The 21,988-nt window shown below is 37.2% G+C and overlaps 4 protein-coding genes across 5 annotated transcripts; 3 read left to right on the top strand and 1 right to left on the bottom strand.

Moving 5' to 3' along the window:
• The first annotated feature begins 1,476 nt into the window (after positions 1-1,476).
• LOC121417752 lies at positions 1,477-2,972 on the top strand. Its single transcript, XM_041611483.1, has 3 exons — positions 1,477-2,319; positions 2,858-2,923; positions 2,958-2,972. The coding sequence occupies exons 1-3, from the start codon at positions 1,924-1,926 to the stop codon at positions 2,970-2,972; spliced, it is 477 nt and encodes a 158-aa protein (XP_041467417.1). The 5' UTR covers positions 1,477-1,923.
• LOC121417400 lies at positions 2,907-9,957 on the top strand. The gene is made up of 7 exons (XM_041611090.1): positions 2,907-3,003; positions 3,591-3,678; positions 5,544-5,705; positions 5,986-6,204; positions 6,470-6,644; positions 7,313-7,416; positions 8,753-9,957. Exons 1-7 carry the CDS (start codon positions 2,984-2,986, stop codon positions 9,092-9,094), a joined length of 1,110 nt encoding a protein of 369 aa, XP_041467024.1. The 5' UTR covers positions 2,907-2,983; the 3' UTR covers positions 9,095-9,957.
• Positions 9,958-9,979: 22 nt separating this feature from the next.
• Positions 9,980-11,421, top strand: LOC121417401. Its single transcript, XM_041611091.1, has 3 exons — positions 9,980-10,257; positions 10,388-11,099; positions 11,228-11,421. The coding sequence occupies exons 1-3, from the start codon at positions 10,062-10,064 to the stop codon at positions 11,313-11,315; spliced, it is 996 nt and encodes a 331-aa protein (XP_041467025.1). The 5' UTR covers positions 9,980-10,061; the 3' UTR covers positions 11,316-11,421.
• Positions 11,422-14,114: 2,693 nt separating this feature from the next.
• LOC121417402 (putative nuclease HARBI1) lies at positions 14,115-21,767 on the bottom strand. 2 transcript variants are annotated; one of them, XM_041611094.1, is made up of 7 exons: positions 21,399-21,767; positions 19,151-19,248; positions 18,415-18,637; positions 17,009-17,295; positions 16,460-16,537; positions 16,389-16,414; positions 14,115-14,834 (listed from the first exon to the last, which is right to left on the bottom strand). In XM_041611094.1, the coding sequence occupies exons 2-7, from the start codon at positions 19,196-19,198 to the stop codon at positions 14,480-14,482; spliced, it is 1,017 nt and encodes a 338-aa protein (XP_041467028.1). In that variant the 5' UTR covers positions 19,199-19,248; positions 21,399-21,767; the 3' UTR covers positions 14,115-14,479. The 2 variants fall into 2 exon arrangements, with proteins under 2 accessions (XP_041467028.1, XP_041467027.1); XM_041611093.1 differs by having other exon boundaries at positions 16,389-16,537.
• Positions 21,768-21,988: the final 221 nt, after the last annotated feature.

The raw sequence follows: 21,988 nt of genomic DNA on the forward strand, positions 1-21,988 counted from the left end.
ATTTGCTTGGCCTGTTCCATAGTCTGGATCGTGACAAGTATGGATTTCGACCTATACTGGAACCATTCATGGAGGAGTTGGCGCAACTGGAATCTGACGATGGAGCAGAGATCACGTTAAGAAATGGAAATGTTGTGAAAATCAGAGGAACTTTAGTTCAAACACCCGCAGACAACCTAGGTGCAAACAGTTTGTGTGGTTTTGTGGAAAGCTTTCGAGGAAACTACCCATGCAGAACCTGTATGACACCAAGACATGAAATGCAGGTACTCTTTCATGATGACCAGTGTCAAAAAAGAACTCGAGCAGATCATGACCTTCATGTGCAGTCTGTTATGCTTGATCAACACTCAGTATCTAACCATGGAGTGAAAAGTGCATGTGTTCTAAACAATTCACGATACTTTCATGTCACACAAAACTTTTGTCCTGATGTGATGCATGATATTCTTGAGGGTGTTGGTAAACTTGAGTGCAAATTAGTTCTTAGACATCTGATACATGAAGAGAAATTGTTCACGCTTGATCTTTTGAATCAGAGGTTGAGTTCTTTCTCATACGGCTTTGTTGATATGAAGAACAAGCCGTCTCTGATCTCTGCAAGTACTTTGCTTAATGAAGACAGTTCCTTTAAGAACTCTGCATCGCAGATGTGGTGCTTCATAAGATACCTGCCCCTCATTATTGGCGATCAAATTCCCAGAGGCAATCAGTACTGGGAATTGCTTATCTTGCTAAGAAGGGTAATGGACATTGCCTTTGCCAGAGAAGTTACAGAATCCATGATTGGCCACCTTAGATACCACTTAGAGGATCACCACACTTTGTTCAAGAAGCTGTTTCCAGCTCGAGATCTTACCCCGAAACATCACTTCCTTGTACACTACCCTTTCATGATTGAGAAAGTAGGACCTCTTATCAACTGCTGGTGCATGAGGTATGAGGCCAAACATGCCATCGCAAAATGTTTGGCAACTGTTGTTGGTAATTTCAAGGACATTGCCAAAACTGTCGCAGAGAGACATCAAATCAGCCAGTGCCATAGATGGTATACTCATGGGGTTGGCCAGAATCCTGTAATTAGGAATCCTGTTAAACAACTGATCAGAGAAACTGAGGGATGTACCACGCTCCTTGGAAAATTCCCAAACCTGTGTGAAGTTGACGAAATAGTGGTGAACAAGAGTATCAGCCTACATGGCACGGAGTACCGATCAGGAATGAGTGTGAACATAGGTGTTCAGGATTGTATGCCATCTTTTGGAAAGTTGATTGATATGTACTGCATTGGAAGTGATATTTACTTGTTTGGAACAATGTGGGAAACCCATGGATTTGATGATCACTTCTATGCATACGAAGTGCTGTCAAGATATCCTGTGGAGTTTTTCCTCATTAAGCAGGATGAACTAAGAAGCTACCAGCCCCTTCAAGTTGTAAGCTCATATGATGAACAGCGAAAGAAACTTCTGTACATTTCATTGAGAAGTGCTGCTGTCTTAACAGGTAGAATTAATGAGCACATGCTTATAGGCCCTAGAATATGTTAGCTTCATGTACAGTATACAATGTATCCATCCAACTTATTAATAGAAGCAGTTTACTTGAAGTTACTCGACTTCAATAACTCTATTGGTTGACTGTGTAAGAGAAGAAACTAAACTTTCTTCGACATTGATCTTTGCAGATATATGTACATGAACAGTTGAACTTGTTCAAAACCACACTGTAAACAATCTATTATGCAATTCGCTTTCCATGGGTTACGTTCATATGGTCCACCGGGAAGATAGGCATCATTGGTGCATGACAAATACATTCTATCTTTCTGCATTTAAATATGAAATAATGCTTTAAAAAAATTTCATATCAAGATTTTATTTCACATGTTTCCTTTTATCTGTCTCTAATTTCAGCTTAGAAATGGAAGATAATGTCCAAGTTGTGCCTTTCTGCGTGACATGCAAGGATCGAACAAAACTAATATCGGTGCCATTGACTAGTGCTGAGCCGAAGGAGGAGATGTTGAATTGTTTGAAATTCAAAATATCGCAGAAATTCAGCATAGACCTTCAAAAAGATTACATAATCAAAATGAAAGTAAAGGAATTTGATTCCTTTGTAGAAATAGATGAAAATGACACTGATGATCTGGAATTATTGGCCCACGGGGGATCACTTGTCGTGGAAGCATGCAGCACTCAAGCAGTGGGACCAGGAACAAGTCTGGATGAGGCATCAGAAACTAGCACTGAGAAAGAGGTGCCCCAAAAGTCGTTGCAGCAGTCTACAATGAAGACCAGTTCAAATAAAGAACACGTAAGTAAATGTATGGTATTTACTCAAGTTGTAATTGAGGCAGGTACATTTAGTTCCCAGTTGTGATTGATGGAATGATTCCATTCATGCTATAAAGAATCAGATTTAAATGTTGAGGCAAATCTTACTATTTCATAAAATATATGGGTAAATATTTACCAACTGCTGAAAAAGAATTGTCATGATTTAGCATGGTTTTGAGAACTTGTGGGTGCCTGCAGTTTTCACAGTGTACTTAAAATTTAGTGTTGTGCTCTCACCTCCCAGGAAAGGCTATCATTGAAGTTCATATAGTAACATTCAGCTGGAGGCAGTCTATCCGTATAAGTACATGACGTGCTGTATGTGTATGCATGTCCATCCCGCTCTTGTAGTGATCTCAAGAACTTTTTGACGCATCGATGAACACCAAAGTTGGTGTGCACATCTCAAGCTAAAGAGTTCCGGTATTTTTGGCAGGAGGTCAAAGGCTACAGGGGTCACTATGCGAAAATTGATTATAATTATTAATGATAATCTTTCAAAAATTTCATTCTAGAGCTTTGATGTGAAAACCATCACAAATTCGCATCCACGGGGGTATCTAGTGGAGCAGGAATATGAGGCTAACGGCACTCTCACAACCGAAACGCGACAAGTTCTCACCTCTATAGTTGCATCAGAAATGGTTAGGAGATATTCATAGTAAGTGTAGAATGTATTTTTGTACAGTTACATACACTGTATGTATGTTTGTTGTTAATATAGTATTGCAAGAATAGCATGATGTACGTTTTTGTGTACATCCCAGTCCAAAGATAGTGTGTTCAAAACAGGAGATCTTTGCATGTGTTTGTTTAGGAAGATGATTTATATTTGCTGCCCATCCTATGTGTATAATTTGAACCTGAGGATGCGGAACAAGTTTATCCATAGCTGAGATTAATTTGTTATCCATTACCTTGTGCACCCAACAATTCACTACCCTGAATGCTCCTCATAGAGTTGAAGGTGCTTTTCATGTTTGGGATTGATTGCATGGTGTTGGTCATGCTTAGCTCTTATCTCCTTTAACTTCTTAATTTCATATCAATATGCATGTCCCTTCTTTTTGGCTATTTATAGGTCCTACATGTTTACCATATGTATTTTCACATTGAATAGAAAAGCTGAACAATAGTAACATCTCTGTAATTTGTTTATACACATTGCAGTGTATGTCCATTTTCCTACCAAAAAAAGAAAAAAGATTATTTATGCATGTAGGTTTTCGTGCCTTTTTTTCCCCACAGCTACCCTGCCAGAGAAGACAAGATTCTCGTCGCAAAGAGTGTCATAGATGCTTTTCCCAACCTGAAATCCAACACAAAATGGCCTTATGTAAGAAACATAATTTGTAAGGGAATATAGAAAAAATAATTTGAAAGACATTCATAGCAGAGCTCCATGCAAACATTTTTTAGGTGATGGCCTGATCTAGCTCAGTAAACATGCTTTCATATTTTTTGTGGCCTTATAAACAAAGAAAGTACTTGCCCATATGAGAAAAATTATACTTACCAAATGTTTTAGGGAATGTACTCAATTGAACATGTTTTACTCGGCTAAAAGGACACTAAATTAGAAATTTAATTCAAAAGAACAGGAATCTTTAATACCGGCAATCATTTGACTTCACACAATATTGAAGTAGCTCATGCGGCAACTGAAACTTCATATTTATGAATATTTACTGACTTGGATACAAAGTTTACTGTCCACTGGTAATGTTGAGCCATGTAAATAAGGTAAACAATGTAAAGTGACAAAAGCTGGGTAAGCCTTATTTAGATCTTGCCCATAATTTGCCATAAACTTCTGATTTGATTCACATTCAGCTGTTTTGTAAAATGGTACAAATTAGAAATACATGTAACCTATCTAAATATATGTTAAGGAGCCAATGGGTCATCCTTGACACCTTGAAACAAGACTACATGCATACCAGGCTGACCCAACATGACACAGTCTTGTTTTGAAGTATTTTTAATGCTCATCAGCTCATGCATTCAGAACGACATGTAGGCTGCATGGTTTGCATGTGGTCTTATTTCAGACTTCAAGGACGACCCACCAATTTTAACATGTAGTGCTGTAGAAATACCACCAGCAACAGCCGTATCGTGAGCCCTTATTTTTTATCATGCCTCTGTCAGGAAGTCACCGGAGGCATTATGTTTTCAGGCTGCCCGTCCACCCGTCCCGTTTTCGTTCTCATGCTTGCGGTTTTGTGCATCAAGTTCAAACTTGGCATGTGTATACATATAGGGTAGACAATGATGTGACTAGAGTTTGGGGTCTAAGGTCACAGATGACGGGTCATTAAATGCATGAAAATAGCTGGTTATTGCGATATCTTATACATGGTTCAGCAGATCAGCTTCAAATTTTGTACATGTGCACTTATTTGTGTGATAATGAACTTAAGATTTGGGGGTCATTAGGTCGAATGTCATATGGGTCACGTGGTTCCATTAAAAGGATTAAAAATGCTGAATTTCTCATATGAAAAGGGAAAGGGCTTAACTCTGTTTTTCTAGGGAAGTGGATGCATATGTTTTGACTGTGTAGTTGAATTTCATCTAGTTTTTTGTTTTTTTGTTTTTTTTGCCATATACAAATGAAAAAAAAAGATACAGAAAATAACAAGTACAGACAAGAATTATTATTCACTGTAATTATGGAAGATGCATGGTGTGTATTAATTTTTTTTTTCTTGAAACATGGGCAAATTAGTACTTTTCTAAATTTGGTCTAATCTTTGCTTTCCAATGACAACTTTTCTCATATGATTTTTATTAGCAATCATATAAGTCCCAAAAGAGAATCGACACAATGCACAGACAAGCATTATCCAGTCTTTTCCCAGTAGTCTGTAGCATACAGACACTATTTCATTCTATTCCTTTTGCCAGTAACTGAATAGATAAACATGTATTCATATCAAAAGAGGGTACGTGTAGCTGAAAAGGTGTTTAAAATGGTTGGATGTGGTTGATTCATGAACAGCTAAGATACACATTTTAATGAATTTTTCAGAAGTTGATTGCTAAATTGGGTCAAGTATGCACTTTTCATTTGCTAATCTGTCTAGGGAGATTTTTAACTTTCTCTTTTTGGTGTATGATTTCATTTCTTAATATGTTATTTAAATAAGTTTAATTTACATGTGACACTAATTAGAAAAATACTGTTTTATTTAACAGGATCTGTGGTTTGACCCCAATGATGCCACAAAGGGGTACCTTGCTACGAAGCTCAATACAATGAGGAGGAGTTTACCTCCAGATCAGTTGCAGCGTCCACGCACCAAGACGGACCAAAAACCACAGAAGACACCGCAGAAGGCAGGGAATTCCAAGTCCAAGGTAACACCATGATGCTAAGAAGGATTCATTTCCAAATAAATCTCAAAATATCAATTTTTTAAACAATTTTTTTCATTGTCACATGTTTCTTTTATTCATCCTCAGTATGAAGGAAAATGCTAAAATATATGAAATATGAATATCAATATGTGTAGTAATGTCATCACAAGTAAGGTTTGACTTCAAGAGCTTATTCTTGTATCCCTAATTCGATACAAAACATGTTGAAGTTGTTATTTTTTTAATCTTTTAATGTCATTGTCTGATTGGTATTTCCCAGACACCAAAGCGCACCCATGCACATCTAGAGGAAATTCCTCAAGTGGAGGAGGAAGAGTTGATTCTTTTTTGCAAAAGAGCTAGTATTGACAACAGAAAGCAAATTCTTCAAGCCATGGAACAGTCCTTTCAGAACAGGAGGAATTGGATTATGGAGGAATATCCAACAGTCGGAGAGATCCTCGCTCGATACCCTCGATTCCAAGATTTCCCAACTGCGGTAAGTTTTATTCTTGTTAATAGCTAGGGCTACATGCAATTGCTCCCATGAAAAAATATCAAAATACAAAGGACTAGCTAGTCCCTTCCTTGTCTAGCATCTAAGTTCAAATAATTTTAATGACATCAACTCCTACTAAATAAAATGTATGCATTTGTTTAGACCAAATGTTGCATATATTCTTACATCCGTATTTGTAACTATTTCCAGTTTTTAGTGGCTTATAAACTAACTTGCCGCAAATCAATCTGTCTTTCATATACAGTTGCAGCAGGAATTCCATCTCTTATTTCCTGATGCAGCAGCTAGACTCATTTCAACCTGGGAAACGCGGTTTTCCCCATTCATCCTGAAAGTAGGAGAATTATCCAGACTTCCTAAACTCCAAACACTGATGGATGAGAACAAGAAGACCAAGGATGCACACAATGGAACACCTGGTATGAAATATTCATTTTATGACTATGATTTATGACAGATTTGTATTAAGGCACTTCTCATGAGGACATTCTTAGCTATGGGGACCCTGTTATAACAGACCACCCAAATAACCTGCCCAATTAACTCCCTGGGTAAAAAAACAAATGCCTGTACAAGGCAACCAGGATTTGTATTTTACCTAGAGTGTAGTGTACCCTTACCGATGGGGTATGAACTGAATTCTGCATATTTAGCACTATTTCTAATCTTCAGATCCAAAATGGAACTATTCACAAAGAGGATGCAACAAGTCCTACGTGTATGTTCATCCATCAATTTTGGATGGTGTATGTATTTCAGTAGCATGAAACTAATAATTTGTGGATGAATTTCAAGCATGCTTAACTATTGTCACTACTCAGAACTTCATAGCATTAGGTGAAATGTCAGATAATTGATTTTTAAAAATTTCTTTTAGGAAGTTTGAGGAAGCTTTTTAGGCTTGTAAAAATAATTTTAAAGAGTTAAATTGCTGTATTGCTTTCCATAATGTATTTCCTTGTAGGGCCTCTGAATGGAATTCTGCCTTGATAAGTGGAGCTATAGTTATCCATGTATATTGTTATTCGTTCATTCATTTGTTTATTTATTCATTTATTTGTGTATTCTTTTATTCATTTTCTTCCAGATGCCCTGTTTGCTTACAAAGTACTGATATACCTTCTCCCATCACACGCAGGGAAGAAATCTTCAATTTCAGATGCTCTCTCATACTTCATGGTCACAAGACCGGTATGAAATAAATTGAATGTAATTTTTAACTCACTATTCCAATTGTTTATTGAGTAATCATGGAAACCTGTCAACTAAAACTTGAATACATGAAGGTCATTGTGGGCTATTCATCATATGGATTAACAGAGATGGCACACACTCTCTCTGGGACCATTTGTTTTAAACTTCATTGACATTTAATTATAATTGATGTAGCAATAACTTGCAGTAGGTGGAAATGACTTTGAATTTGCATGCCTCTGCCAACAAAGTGGTCAGGGCATAATCTTGGGTTGTCCATTTGCATGTTTGTATCAGGTTGACAATCTAATTAAATTTTTGGTAGTGTTAAAGGTCAGAGTGCCAAATGGCATTTGGCTAATGTTAAGGGTCACAGCAAAGTTGAAATAGCCCGTTCTCCGAGGATCTTGAGAATGGTCTAGCTAATCGGCTTAAAATTTAGCATATAGATTGGGCTGATAATGATAAATCTAGGGTCACTAGGACAAAGGCACATGGCACAGCTATATCAATACCCTGAACCTGCAAAACTTCTTTGGTCGCAATATAACATGTGGGCATAATGTTTGACTGCGTACAGTCAAAATTACTCCAGTTACGTTTTGAATTCCTTTGAATACAGTCAACTCTGCATAAGTCAAAAATCACCTAGGTCAAACTAAATAAATAGTCCCTGTTCATCTTTATGTGCAATATACATCGAGTAAGTCGAATTTCACATAAGTCAAATAATTTTTCATGGTCCCTTGGAGTTTTACTTATGCGAAGTTGACTGTATATGTATCATGTTCAAATTTTGATGGTCCATGTACAGCATACTGGCAAAGACTGTATACAAATGAGCCGAGTGCCTCATTTAAATGAACTCTCGTGTTCTTGACCCGTTATACAAGTTCAAATTTATATTTTTCGAAAGCTTGATAAATTTGCCACGCAGGCATGCACATTTTGTATTGGCCTTATTAAGGCATAGGTGGGAAAAAGAGCACATTATTTCTACAATTTATGTTCCTTTTTATCCCAGTTTCATCCATTGCATTTTATATCTTATAAGACTAATTTCTGATTTTAATTGGAATAGCCAGTAAATATAGAGATTTGATTATAATTATGATTCAAAAGACAGAATGCCAAAATATTGAATAATTTGCAAGATATCACAATTTGAAAATAACATATTTTTCGGGGTCATAGCAATATCATTGCACTGAGTTCTTTTATATTCTAAATCTTTTTTGCTTCACTGCATCTATGCCGTGCACATTGCACCTGCACATATCCTCAACCCCTGGAATTACTGTACTACTATTATGACACTTGTGTTTCCTTGCAGAACGGAACCGCTGTGGCGAGTTTTCTCGTTGAGAAAACGGATCAAAAGAGAACCCAGCCGTACCTGCTTCGCATAGGAGATGGCTTCACATCCCCGTCGACTTTCTTCATCATTGTTGATGGGAAAGCCGTACCCTGCGAGAGTGATGCTACTCAAGCAGTTGATGCTCTATTCAAGAGCCACTACATTTTTAACATTGAGTATGCAGATGAGCTGAAGGGATTCTATGCATTCTTAGAGCACTTCGTGTATGGAATCGGGGTTTCTACTGATCACATTCCTGTCCGTGCACGTGAACTTATGGCAAGCATAACAGCATTGGCTCGCACCCAAAGCCATTAATCATTTCCAACTTCAACTGGAAGAACTGGACATCGGTTTTCTTGCCTATGTATGGAGAATCATTACATTTCAAAGTAAACCTTTCCCTATTCGCAACCATTTTTTAATACAGGTAGTTCCTAGTCAATGCATCTGGGAGAGTATTCCGTATTCTATCCTTGGATTTAGTTGACGAATACAGTATGTATCAAATTAGGGCTTATTTTAGGCCTGTATGGTGTGAAAGTCTCAACATGCTTTTGATATGGCTGTCAATAGTTCCATGGTATAGATCATTCTAGTTTTTGATTCATGTGAAAATGTCAGCATACATGGATTTATTCTGTTAAATTTGTCTCGTAGTTCTGAATACATACACACCTGTATAACATTTGTCTGAATTGTGTGTAAGTGGGGAATCTTTATCATTGGAACCTGTGTAGTATAGCAGTGTTTTATACATACATGAATATTTGATTCAACTGATGACTGTATAATGTTTGGGTACATCAGATAATATTATTCATTGTGAAATCCTGGGGACATGCACAATGAGCCATTCCAACACCCTTTATTAGTAGCTTTTTCTCATATTTATCTTTTTAAGAATTAAAGTAATTTCTTGTCAGTGTGAATTCCCCTTTAAGCAGTAGATAACTGAGACTATGGTATGTATTGTTGAAATCTGTATGTATACAGTATATAATTCCATGTTCAGAACTTTTCTATCTAGTTTCCAGAAATGTAAATTTTATGACATCTGCAACAGCTTATACACATTTTTATTGGATGCTTTTTTTTTTTTTTGCTTTAGTAATTTCCCCCATGGTTTCCCATTCTCTCCATTCCTTCACTCAGTCTTCTAGGAAGCAGAGTGGGTGGTTACCTAGTGTACGATCCTGGCGTCTCTTGCTGTTGTCTGTGTTTTGTTTTGTTTTTTTTGTTTTTTTTGTTTTTTTTTTTTGGGGGGGGGTTAGTAGTTTCCCCCATGGTTTCCCATTCTCTCCATTGTTTCAGTCATCTAGCAAGCAGAATGGGTGGTTACCTAGTGTACGATCCTGGCGTCTCTTGCTGTTTGTTTTTTTTTTGTTTTGTTTTTTTTTGGGGGGGGGGGTGTGGGTTAGTATCCCCCATGGTTTTCCATTCTCTCCATTGTTTCAGTCATCTAGCAAGCAGAATGGGTGGTTACCTAGTGTACGATCCTGGCGTCTCTTGCTGTTGTCTGCTTTTTTTTTGGGGGGGGGGGGTTAGTAGTTTCCCCCATGGTTTCCCATTTTCTCCATTGTTTCAGTCATCTAGCAAGCAGAATGGGTGGTTACCTAGTGTACGATCCTGGCGTCTCTTGCTGTTGTCTTTTTTTTTTTTTTTGTATGTGTTTTTTTTTTGGGGGGGGGGTAGTAGTTTCCCCCATGGTTTCCCATTCTCTCCATTGTTTCAGTCTTATAGCAAGCAGAATGGGTGGTTACCTAGTGTACGATCCTGGTGTCTCTTGCTGTTGTCTGTTTTTTGTTTGTTTTTTTTATTTTTTTTTTTTTTTTTGGGGGGGGGTTGTAGTTTCCCCCATGGTATCCCATTCTCTCCATTGTTTCAGTCTTATAGCAAGCAGAATGGGTGGTTACCTAGTGTACGATCCTGGCGTCTCTTGCTGTTGTTTGGTTTTTTTTTTTTGGGGGGGGGTCAGTAGTTTCCCCCATGGTTTCCCATTCTCTCCATTGTTTCAGTCATCTAGCAAGCAGAATAGGTGGTTACCTAGTGTACGATCCTGGCGTCTCTTGCTGTTGTTTCGTTGTTTTTTTTTTTTTTGGGGGGGGGGGTCAGTAGTTTCCCGCATGGTTTCCCATTCTCTCCATTGTTTCAGTCTTCTAGCAAGCAGAATGGGTGGTTACCTAGTGTACGATCCTGGCGTCTCTTGCTGTTTGTTTTTGTTTTTTTTTTTTTTTTTTTTTTGGGGGGGGGTGTGGGTTAGTATCCCCCATGGTTTTCCATTCTCTCCATTGTTTCAGTCATCTAGCAAGCAGAATGGGTGGTTACCTAGTGTACGATCCTGGCGTCTCTTGCTGTTGTCTGCTTTTTTTTTTGGGGGGGGGTTAGTAGTTTCCCCCATGGTTTCCCATTTTCTCCATTGTTTCAGTCATCTAGCAAGCAGAATGGGTGGTTACCTAGTGTACGATCCTGGCGTCTCTTGCTGTTGTCTTTTTTTTTTTTTTTGTATGTGTTTTTTTTTTTTTTTGGGGGGGGGTAGTAGTTTCCCCCATGGTTTCCCATTCTCTCCATTGTTTCAGTCTTATAGCAAGCAGAATGGGTGGTTACCTAGTGTACGATCCTGGTGTCTCTTGCTGTTGTCTGTTTTTTGTTGTTTTTTTTTTTTATTTTTTTTTTTTTTTTTGGGGGGGGGGGTTGTAGTTTCCCCCATGGTATCCCATTCTCTCCATTGTTTCAGTCTTCTAGCAAGCAGAATGGGTGGTTACCTAGTGTACGATCCTGACATTTCATCTTCTTGTCCAGTGTTGTGGTACTTTAAATCATATTTAGAAGTTTCCTACAGTATTGCATTATCTTTGAACTATCATAAGATTCTTAACCAAGAATGCTGAGGCTATTTAATGAGGGAGAGTATATTTGGTTCAGTAATCAAGTTTGTATAGGTGTTCACCAATCCGTCTGTTACTTGTCATGGTGAAGCTACTCCCTATTGCAGTTGAGTAATCATTTATCCCTTTGCAGTTGATTAATTCTTTATCAGAATCGTGGCTAATTGAAATAGGCATGTGATGTGAAACTCTTGACAATGACTATGCTTTCGACATTGGGGTGGCATGAGCCCCCTTCCATATCATATGAAAACAAGTGAAAAGTAAAAATTTCCATGATACTGTGTAGGTAATAGATTTATTTTATCAAAACAGTATATTTTGTGATGTGGAGCTGATGTTCTAACGTAATGAGGTCAAGGTAAAAGGATAGTTTTAAAAAAAATGATGAAAGAAGTGCTTAATGGATCATTTCATAATTGATTCATTGAGCTCAAATTTTTAAAGAAACATCCACACATCTGTCATTGCAACATTGCTTTTATGTGATATCTTTCATAACCAGGGACACAATACTTGCATGTTAGGCATCCTGGAAAGGATGCTTCATGATGAAGTATGATGCCCACATACAAAATTCAGTCTTGTTTTTATATATTTCTGCTGTTCTGCATCAATTTTACCTACACAAACATTAAAAACATCCAAAGATAAATACAAAGCATCATTTCTGATAGTTGTTTTCATTTGAAATTGTAAATTAATTTGATGCTAGATCCCCTCTATCCCACTACTGAACTTCCCCATTAAGCTGTAGATGATTGAGAATATCTTATGTACAGTTTATATCTGTATGTTTACAGTATAATTGAATGTTCATGAATTTTTCTATCAAGTTTCCAGAAATTTGAATTTTTTATGACATTTGCAACAGTTTATACATATTTCATATTTGATGCGTTTTACTTAGACAAATTTAAAATCGATTGTTATAAAATTTGCAACAACACTCACTTTTTTGTTGCATTCATTTAAATTTGTCAAAGTTGATACTGATTTTTATGGCATTTGTAACAACTTGTATTGGATTAGATGCATTTGAATTTGACAAATTTGAAATGGATTGTCATGACATTTGCAATAACTTATATTATTGATTGGATGCATTTGGATTTGACAAATTTGAAATGGGTTTTTTGTGCATTTGCAACAACTTTCACATTTTTGATTGAGTGAATGTAAATAAATATTTAGCTCTTGCAATCATTTGAACTGACATGTTTTGTTGAGCTTATCTGTACAGTATGATGTTCTGAATGGCAAGTCACCCTTTTAAGTGTTAAATTTAACATATTAAAACAGTTACATTCAACATTTTCCCCCAACATTTTCAAAACGCTGAATATCTAACATTTGTACAAACGCTGGAACATTTAAAAAGTGGTCATTCCTCGGCCCTTTTCTAAATGTTGATTCACCATTTTAACTGTTAATTTTAACACTTTGACAAAAGGTACATTCAACCTTTTTTCCAACATTTTCAAAACGCTGAATATCTAACATTTAACAAAACGCTGGATTAACATTTAAAGAGTGGTCACTCCTCGGCCCTTTTCTAAATGTTGAATCTAACATTTATCAGGTTAGATTCAGCATGAGTGTTTTTAGAGTGTAACTTGCCTACAACTTATGGCCCGCGTATGCGGGACGTATGAGCCATACGCTGGCATACGTCGAAAAATTTTGTGCTTGCACAAAATTTTTCGACGACCTCGCCGTATGACGACGTATACCAGCGTGTTTTAGCGTACTCTTAACGTATGCAAAACTTACCCGTAACGTATTCGACGTACGCCAGCGTATTCGCCAAATTCCTCATACGTCGGGCATACGCTGTCTAAAACGCCAAGGTGTGACAGCGCCTTAAGTTAGGCTATCGTAGGGCATAAGTTGTGTACGCCAGCAATACGCTAAGCATTCGTTGGAATACGTTACTTATAAGTTAACGAAGCGTTCGATATAAGTTACTAATACGTTATGTGTACGTCCAACTCGTTATGAATACGCTAAGTATACGCCCAGAGTTGAAAAAAAACCCAACAAAGTTCAGCGTATGCCGACGTTTTAGAGAAATTTTGATACGTCGGGCATACGCTGTCTAAAACGCCAAGGTGTGACAGCGCCTTAAGGAGTCGCTGATGGGGAACATGTAAATGTAGATTGCATGTGAAAGGGCTTCCACACTGGGTATGCAGAGTTGTAAAGTAGAGTTGTTTGGGAAAACTATTTGGTGTGCAAATCACAAATGACAGAATTCTGGCATCTTTTCAATCATTTTGGACTTTTAAAACATGAAGTATTTACTTTAAAACTCTTTTTTTTTTTAATTTTCATTTGACACATGAAAAATGATATGTATTGCACAAGTTTAACTTTGGGGAAATAAATTGGTATCTTAAAAAGGTGTCTACATGTATGACAAGGAGTTCCTTAAATTTAATATTTTTAAAAAAATGCATCATGAATAGCACCATCAGAGAATTGAAAGAGCAACTTTCAATTTATGACAATGATGCCAATTTAAAAAATGAGGCTGTGACAGTGTAATCCTTGAATTCAAATTGTAAAAGCTAATATTTTTCATGCTCCAAAGTGCACGTAAAAGAGCGACATGGTCTCAAAGAAACAATGTCCATAATACGGTAGTAAAAATGATTGTATGCGTACTACCTAACACTCTGAATGCCCAGTGTAAAAGCCCTGTAATGCTGGAAAATAACAAATACCTTGTCAGCATCTCAATTCAAGGATTTCCTCTAAGTGGACTGGAAGAACAGCTGGTACCAGAGAAGATGGTTCTGAGTGGCTACTTGGGTTAGTTGGAAAAATGGTCCTCAATGATTTGCTCTCTCCTGAGCCTACCAGCGACAGCGTCATGTAGGCCAGGAGGAAGGTGGACAAGTGGAGGCATTTCCTCTGGCTCAGGTCCTGGAATATCTACCTCGTTATGGTCGAGGGAGATGTTCCACAGGACCGAGCAAGCCACTATTATTGTGAAAGTAGTATCCACCTTCACGCGCAAATCATTGAGGCACGGGAACCTCCTCTTCCAACGGCCAAAGGTGCGCTCGATAACGCAACGTCCTCTTTTGTGGGCGCTATTGTAGCGCACCTGTGGCCGTCCAAGAGGATTAAGGAGGGGAGTCAACAGAAAGGGGAGGCAGGGGTACCTGCAATAGAAAAATTAAGAAAGAAGCATTAGAATTTCTCTTACATATTTATTCATTGCTTACGTTAACATTCCTTATGTAATTATGTTTCTCATTACATTATTTTGATGGAGATTTTGTTTATAATTTTAAACCAATTATTTTGAGATTCAAATTTATAATTAGATACATCGAAATCCTTTTCATGGTTGATACTTCATTTCATCTTCTAGGCTTGCATTACTTTGAATTCAAGACTGGTGAATCTTAACTTAATCCTAACCACACCAGTCTTACAGTGTTTTATGTGACTGTAGGGTTGAATCAACCAACACCGTGAAAATTGGCATGATAACAGTGTGGGATGTGATGTAAAGGCTGTATGATAATTTTTTTCAAAATAAAGATTTTTTTCATAAGGCTTTATCATGCTTATTTATGCGTTAATCATACTTTTTGCTCTAATTCACTAAAAAAGTTCCTAGAATGCTAATTTTGGGTGTTAATATTTTTCAAATACCATTGCTATCACAAATGAGAAAATTTCTTGTTTGAAAATGAATGAGGACAGGAAAAATACTCAAATCTTTATAAACAAGGCAAGAGCGATTTAGTGTCTCGCCCACGTTTGAAAAAGACCAGAAATATTGTGATTTGCGAGGACACGTAACTTCATTGTGAAATGACTGGGATGATAACACTTGTCATAAGAGCCTTGCACATAAACTTTAATGTTGACCTGAAAATGACCTTTGACCTTACCATGTGACCTTCGACTGCAGCATAACATGCAGGTCCCCCAAGTCCATCCACTTTCCAAGTTTGGTTGAAAAGCGACTTGCAGTTGCAGAGTTAGGTGTCATAATAGAGTCTTACATGTAAACTTTAACGTTGACCTGAAAATGACCTTTGACCTTACCATGTGACCTCCAACTACAGCCTAACATGCAGGTCCCCCAAGTCCATCTACCATCCAAGTTTGGTTGAAAAGCGACTTACGGATGTGGAGTTATGTGTCATTCGGTTTGTGACGGACGGACGACATTTGGATCCCTAAGTCTCGCCTTCACCTCTGGTGGGCGAGACAAAAATGAGAAAACTCAATTTACATTGTCATCACAAGAACGAAAACAAGATGGGCGGACAGCACAGAAACCTAATTCCTCACTTATAATCTACCAAATGTTTAAATCACTTTTGCTCAAAAGAACTTCACATACATTCATGAGGTAATTTTACACCCATATAATACATAAATTCATTCTCACAATTTTTTTGTAATTCATATATTAATTTCTTATAAATAACATAAATAATTTCCAAGTCAAAATGTGATTCTTAAGAAAAATACAGGTGTATGTATAAATTAGTATATTTAATGTTTTTCAAAATTCTGTGTAGAAATTTTGTATCCCCACCTTGAGCTATCAAACATGTGTATAAAACAAACAGAATTGCAATTGGACTTGAAATGAAGAAGCATTTTGAAATTGTGGACGGCCGACACGCCACGGCATAAGCTCATCTGGCAATCTCCCTCTAATGAAAATTATCTTGAAAAAATAATTGACATACCCACTATCCCCAAGTAGCCACTCAGAACCATCAGCCCTAGCTTCCAGCTGTCCTTTCAATGCACACTCAGAGAAAATCCGTGAATCGTGGGTGCTGCCCGGCCATCTGGCAACGATATTTGTTATTTTTCCAGCTACATCACATACAACCTAAATGTTGTGAAAGGATAAATATCCATTAAAAAAAATCTACCATCATAACCTATAATTTCATTTAAACTCAATCTAGAAATTGACGTTTCATAGAAAATGTATACAGAAAACACATGAAATCTGTTTTGAAATGTAGAATTCAATGAACTTCTACAAGAAAAGCACATGTGTGAGAGAAATACAGATTTTCTGATTAACCAGTAAATCAGAAAATCACTATCCCTATGTATCAAGTGATATGTTCTTCAGGGAAAATGTTTCTCAACTATTTTTAATTTCCACATAGGTGTTACATTTATCTGTTACTATCTTTAAGCAGTTCTGTATTGAGGGCAATAACTTCCATGAGAGAAGAAAATGAGATAGACAATAGTACTATGTCTTTTTTGGGGTCATTATCAAATTATTCCTGAGTCCAGTATCAATCAGTTCAATTTCAAATTGAAAACAGTGTAGTGTAATACTAACCTGTACATTTACAGAGTACCTGTTCTTCCTGTTTAGGAAGTACAGGGCTTGTTCCCCACCAGGACTCCTGATGTAGACATGGGTCCCATCGATAGCACCGATGACCCCTGGAAACCCGCAGTAATCGTAAAATTGTCGCTGGGTGGTTTCAATTTCATCTCTTGTCGTCGGAAACTTCATGAACTGTCTCTTCCTCCTTGCGATTGCCTCAGAAACATCTTTGATGATTCTGCACACGGATGATTGTGATACAGTTGCTTCGTCTGCATGCATCTTCTGAAAGGTGCCTGCAATTATGAATAAGTGATATTAAGTAATGGGTTTGATATGGAAGCCAGTCATGATTAAATAATCCCTAATCCTTGATCCTTACATTATTCTGAATCAGAAACCCTCTTACAAACCTAACCCTAGCAATATATCCTCAGAAGGATTAAGAATGAAGCATATGTTGCAAGAGCATAGGTCGTGTTATCATGCAGCAGATTTATTTCTCAGATGAATAATAATAATATGGACCATTTACATAGCGCAGTTAAATACCATACTGCGCTTTACAATTGGTACCATAATTATTACCCCTGCAGTAGCTGATCCACCATACAGACGCTCAAGCATTCGAGGAATTTATTCCTTCCAGGTACCCATTCACCTCACCTGGGTTATTGAGTGCAGCACAACATGGGTAAATTTCTTGTAGAAGGAAAGAATGCCTAGGTTGAGAATCGAACACAAGTCTCTCAGATTGAAAGACAAGTGTCTAACCACAAGACCATGATGCCCCCCCCCCCAAAAAAAAAACATGTTTCGGCAATGATGATCATAAACATTTATTTATTGGTGTATATAATAGACATAAAAATTGATCAGCTGCACATGGTGAAAGGGTCAATATACAAGAATTTATGAAGTATGATATAACAAGGCAAATGAGCAAAAACGTATTAACAGTGTTATGTATCAAAAGTAATAAGTCTACTTAAAAAGATATGATTATCTCATATTATTATTGATAGAAGATTGAGGGAGAGGTAAGCTCAGGGAAAGAGACAGAGAGAGATGGAGAAAAAGAGAGAGAGAGGGTGTAACGGGATTTAAAATAGAAAGAGAAATTTGAGTGAGGTAGAAAGAAAAAGAAAAAGTGGTGAAGAGGATAATGACATGAAGGACAAAACAAGAGACAAAATATTGTAAATTATGATTGAAAATACATAAGGATTTAATCAGCATTCAGCAGTCTAGTCAATTTTACATTCCTGGAAGAAAGCATGAATGACTGGAGAAATTTGAAAGCACATTCATCTAAGTGATGTAACCCCACCCCCCCCCCTATTTTATAGTTAGAGGGCACATGCAAACTTCCAAAACTCAAGGGATCTTGATAACAGGGAAAAGGATTAACTCACCAACAGCATAGAAACGAAGTCCAGTCAAAACCTGCAACATGACAGGCAATGGGTCATTCCTGTCTGTCTGTCTCTCTAAATCCCCTTCGAGCATATTGATGATATACATCGCAGTTTCTTTGGAGAAGCGGTACCTTTCTCTGAAAGGTTCATCCTCGTAGCATTCAAATGGATTCTTCCTGTCCCTTAATCCACGCTCTGGTCTTCCAATGTGTTGCTGAATCTGCAAGAAAGTTGAAGTTGGAAGATTGTGTTGAAGAGTCAACATGAATGGGTAGTTTACTCTTTAAAGTTTTAATTACATTACAGTAAACAAGGCAAAATCCATTTTGTGTCTTGCCAACTAATAAAAATAACCAGAAATATCTTGATTTGCGAGGGCAATCAATAGAATTGTATCAAAACTCCATTGAGAAATGACTGGGATGGAATAACACTTATCATAAGAGTTTTGCACATAAACTTTCATTTTGATCTCAAAATGAGCTTTGACCTTACCATGTGACCTCTGACTGCAGCCTAACATGCAGGTCCCCCTAGTCCATCTTCTATCCAAGTTTTTTTTAAATAGCTTGGACCAGCTGCAGTTTTGTTTTATTTACTTTTCCTTTTTGTCTATAAGGAAAAAATAACATGCATCTAAATGTATATAGAATTTAATTCATAGAGGTTCTTTGTTTCTTCAAAAAGGATATTCTAATGAAATTAAAGAAAAAAAAAGAGAACTCATACATACCTCCCTCTCTCTCTCAACACGGCGCAGCTGTTCAAAATTGCGAGCCATGACTTTCACAATCGTAGGTACATGTATGGTATGTTGCTGAAGTGTTAAGACTGTTAGGAGGAAAAATAGAATGGGGAAAAATACTAATCAATCATACTGCAATGTCACGGTATATAAAGACAATGGAGATCTAAATGTGGCCTAATGTGAAATTAAAATACATTTGTACGGTCACCAAGTGGAAAAAAGAAAGGGGTGGGGAAAAATATACATGTAGCACACACAAAAAAGAAAGAGAACCTTTAATCAAAGTTGGATCTGGCTAATTATACACAGACTGACAATAAATAAATCATGAATATACAATAATGATTTACGGGGGGGGGGGGTAGGTATAGAAAAGTTCACTTGTATACAGGACCACTTGTATACCATTCTCACCAACCTGATTCAGGCTGTGTTAAAATTCAATCAGTACATCAGATACTAGTACAATTCAATAATTAGAGAAACAACAAATTCCAATAACTCATTAATTCATGATCAGTCTAATATAACAAATTTTGACTGTGCACATACCATCTTTTAACAGACAAAAAATATTAAAATAATAGGGGGGGGGGTAGGTATAGAAAAGTTCACTTGTATACAGGACCACTTGTATACCATTCTGACAAACCTGATTCAGGCTGCTAAAATTCAATCAGTACATCAAATACTAGTACAATTCAAAATACTATAAATAATTAGAGAAACAACAAATTCCAATAACTCATTAATTCATGATCAGTCTAATATTAATTTATTATGGCAGTGAGTCCAAACTTCGCGCGTGTCCATACTTCGCGGACGGTCATTATCTAAATAACTAGCCAATATCCTTAAAATCTGACATCATCAACGTGAAAAGCGACCTAAAATTACCCTTTGGTGTAAGTTTCTTTAGGATGAGTTCAGTATTCATGAAAATATTGGCAAAAGATCGGCAAATTTGTCACCGCGAGCGCCCGTTTTGAAGAATCAACAAGCATCACGATATCACCATTTTGCAAGCAAAAATCATCAAAAATGTGAGTTAAATTTGGTACTAACCGATTCTATAGCATTTTGCCATCAATCTGATATAAATATTTCACTTTTTGAGCCTGAGTTTTTGTTTAAATCTCCACAAAAGCTTTGGTGCGCGAAGTTAGGTCACACTTTTTCTGAACGGTTTTCCAGCACAGCCCGCATTCGCCGATCGGAATAGAATTTTGAGATCGCGATAATGGCAAAACCCCTTGACCTACCTTACATTTTTGTCCATGATTTTATAGTTTACGATCTTGCCGTCAATGTGGTAACTATTTCTTGAATTGCTTTTGTATAAATTTTGAGTATTTTGTGTGCAAAAATTAAGCCTGATGAATATTTTTGAAAAGTGCGCGAAGTTTGGACACCCCATCATACAAATTTTGACTGTGCACATACCATCTTTTAACAGACAAAAAATATAAAAATAATAGGGGTCTGAAGTGAAGCAAGCCACACCGAAAAATCAAGCAATATAGATCTAACATTAAAATAGAAGAAACTAGATCCATCTCCAAATCCGAAAATTGCAACGATTAAAATGGATATCAATTAGATCTAGGCCTATCATGACTTCAACTTCATTTCTAGACTCAATTCACAAATATTATTGCGAAGAAATATTGGCATTTTATTGGGGGGGGGGGGGGTTGATAGCAAATATAATTAATATTTCCGGCATTATCGTGATATTGGGAACCACCGTTCACTTCATACAGCAGCGCTTTATTCAATCACACGCAGTTCCCCATTTCCACCTCCATTCAGTCTTTGTAAAACTACAACTACAAGTGCACGTACACAAATCTACGAGTGGTTCCCAAAACCACGATTTGGCCATATTTCCTTGCAAGAATGGCTTAAGATAACACAGAAGATAGAGTAGGCTACGGTACCATGTGTACGTGATTAACCCAGGCCAGGGAGCTCCGGCCCGCAGAGAAGCCGAGCAGGAGCTCCCTGGCCTGGGTTAGCGTACCAGCGGCATCGTTGCATCCTCGCACTGTTAAACACACAAAAACACATTGCTGGGACTGAGCAGCTCTACACACGACGATGACAATGATTCAGATACAATATTGAGTTTTGGAGCATACTTTTAGGACAGTTTAAGCAATCATTAATAGATATAGATGAATCTGAAGAGTTCTTACTAATTAAACTTCAAGTAATGATGCAATTTACTTACAATCTTGGTCGCAGTCGTGAAATTCGTAGCGTTATATACGGCAACAACACATGAATTGACTGCCGAAAAAAGTTAACTTTTTGGCGGCAAACTGACGGTAACTTTTCCGCAATAGAAATGCTGCTCTCTGATTGGTTAAAACCGTGGACTAACTTTAATCCACCGATTTAGTCCACCCCAAAGAGCTGACTAAATCGTGACGTCAAATGACGCGTTTTATACCCCGGTATAACTTTAGTCCACCTTTGTGAATCGCAAAAGTTAGTACCTAGGTACTAACTTTAGTCCATGGATTAAAATGACGTCAAATGACGCGTTTTATACCCCGGGTATAACTTTAGTCCACCTTTGTGAATTCGGGCCATTATTTCTAAAGAAAATTATATGTATGCACTGACATTTAGATGGATTAAGTGTCATATTATTGCTAACGGACCACTGGTCGAATTCAGAGAGCACGTTTGGTAACTTGGATGGTTGAAATTGTTTGCGACTCTCAACTAGTGTGAGGTCATCAACATATTTAAGATATGGAACTTGAGATTTTATACATGCATCATTTATCATTATTAGAAAGAGAATAGGCCCAA

This window comes from Lytechinus variegatus, chromosome 6 (genome assembly GCF_018143015.1).
Source record: "Lytechinus variegatus isolate NC3 chromosome 6, Lvar_3.0, whole genome shotgun sequence".
Lineage (NCBI taxonomy): Eukaryota > Metazoa > Echinodermata > Echinoidea > Temnopleuroida > Toxopneustidae > Lytechinus > Lytechinus variegatus.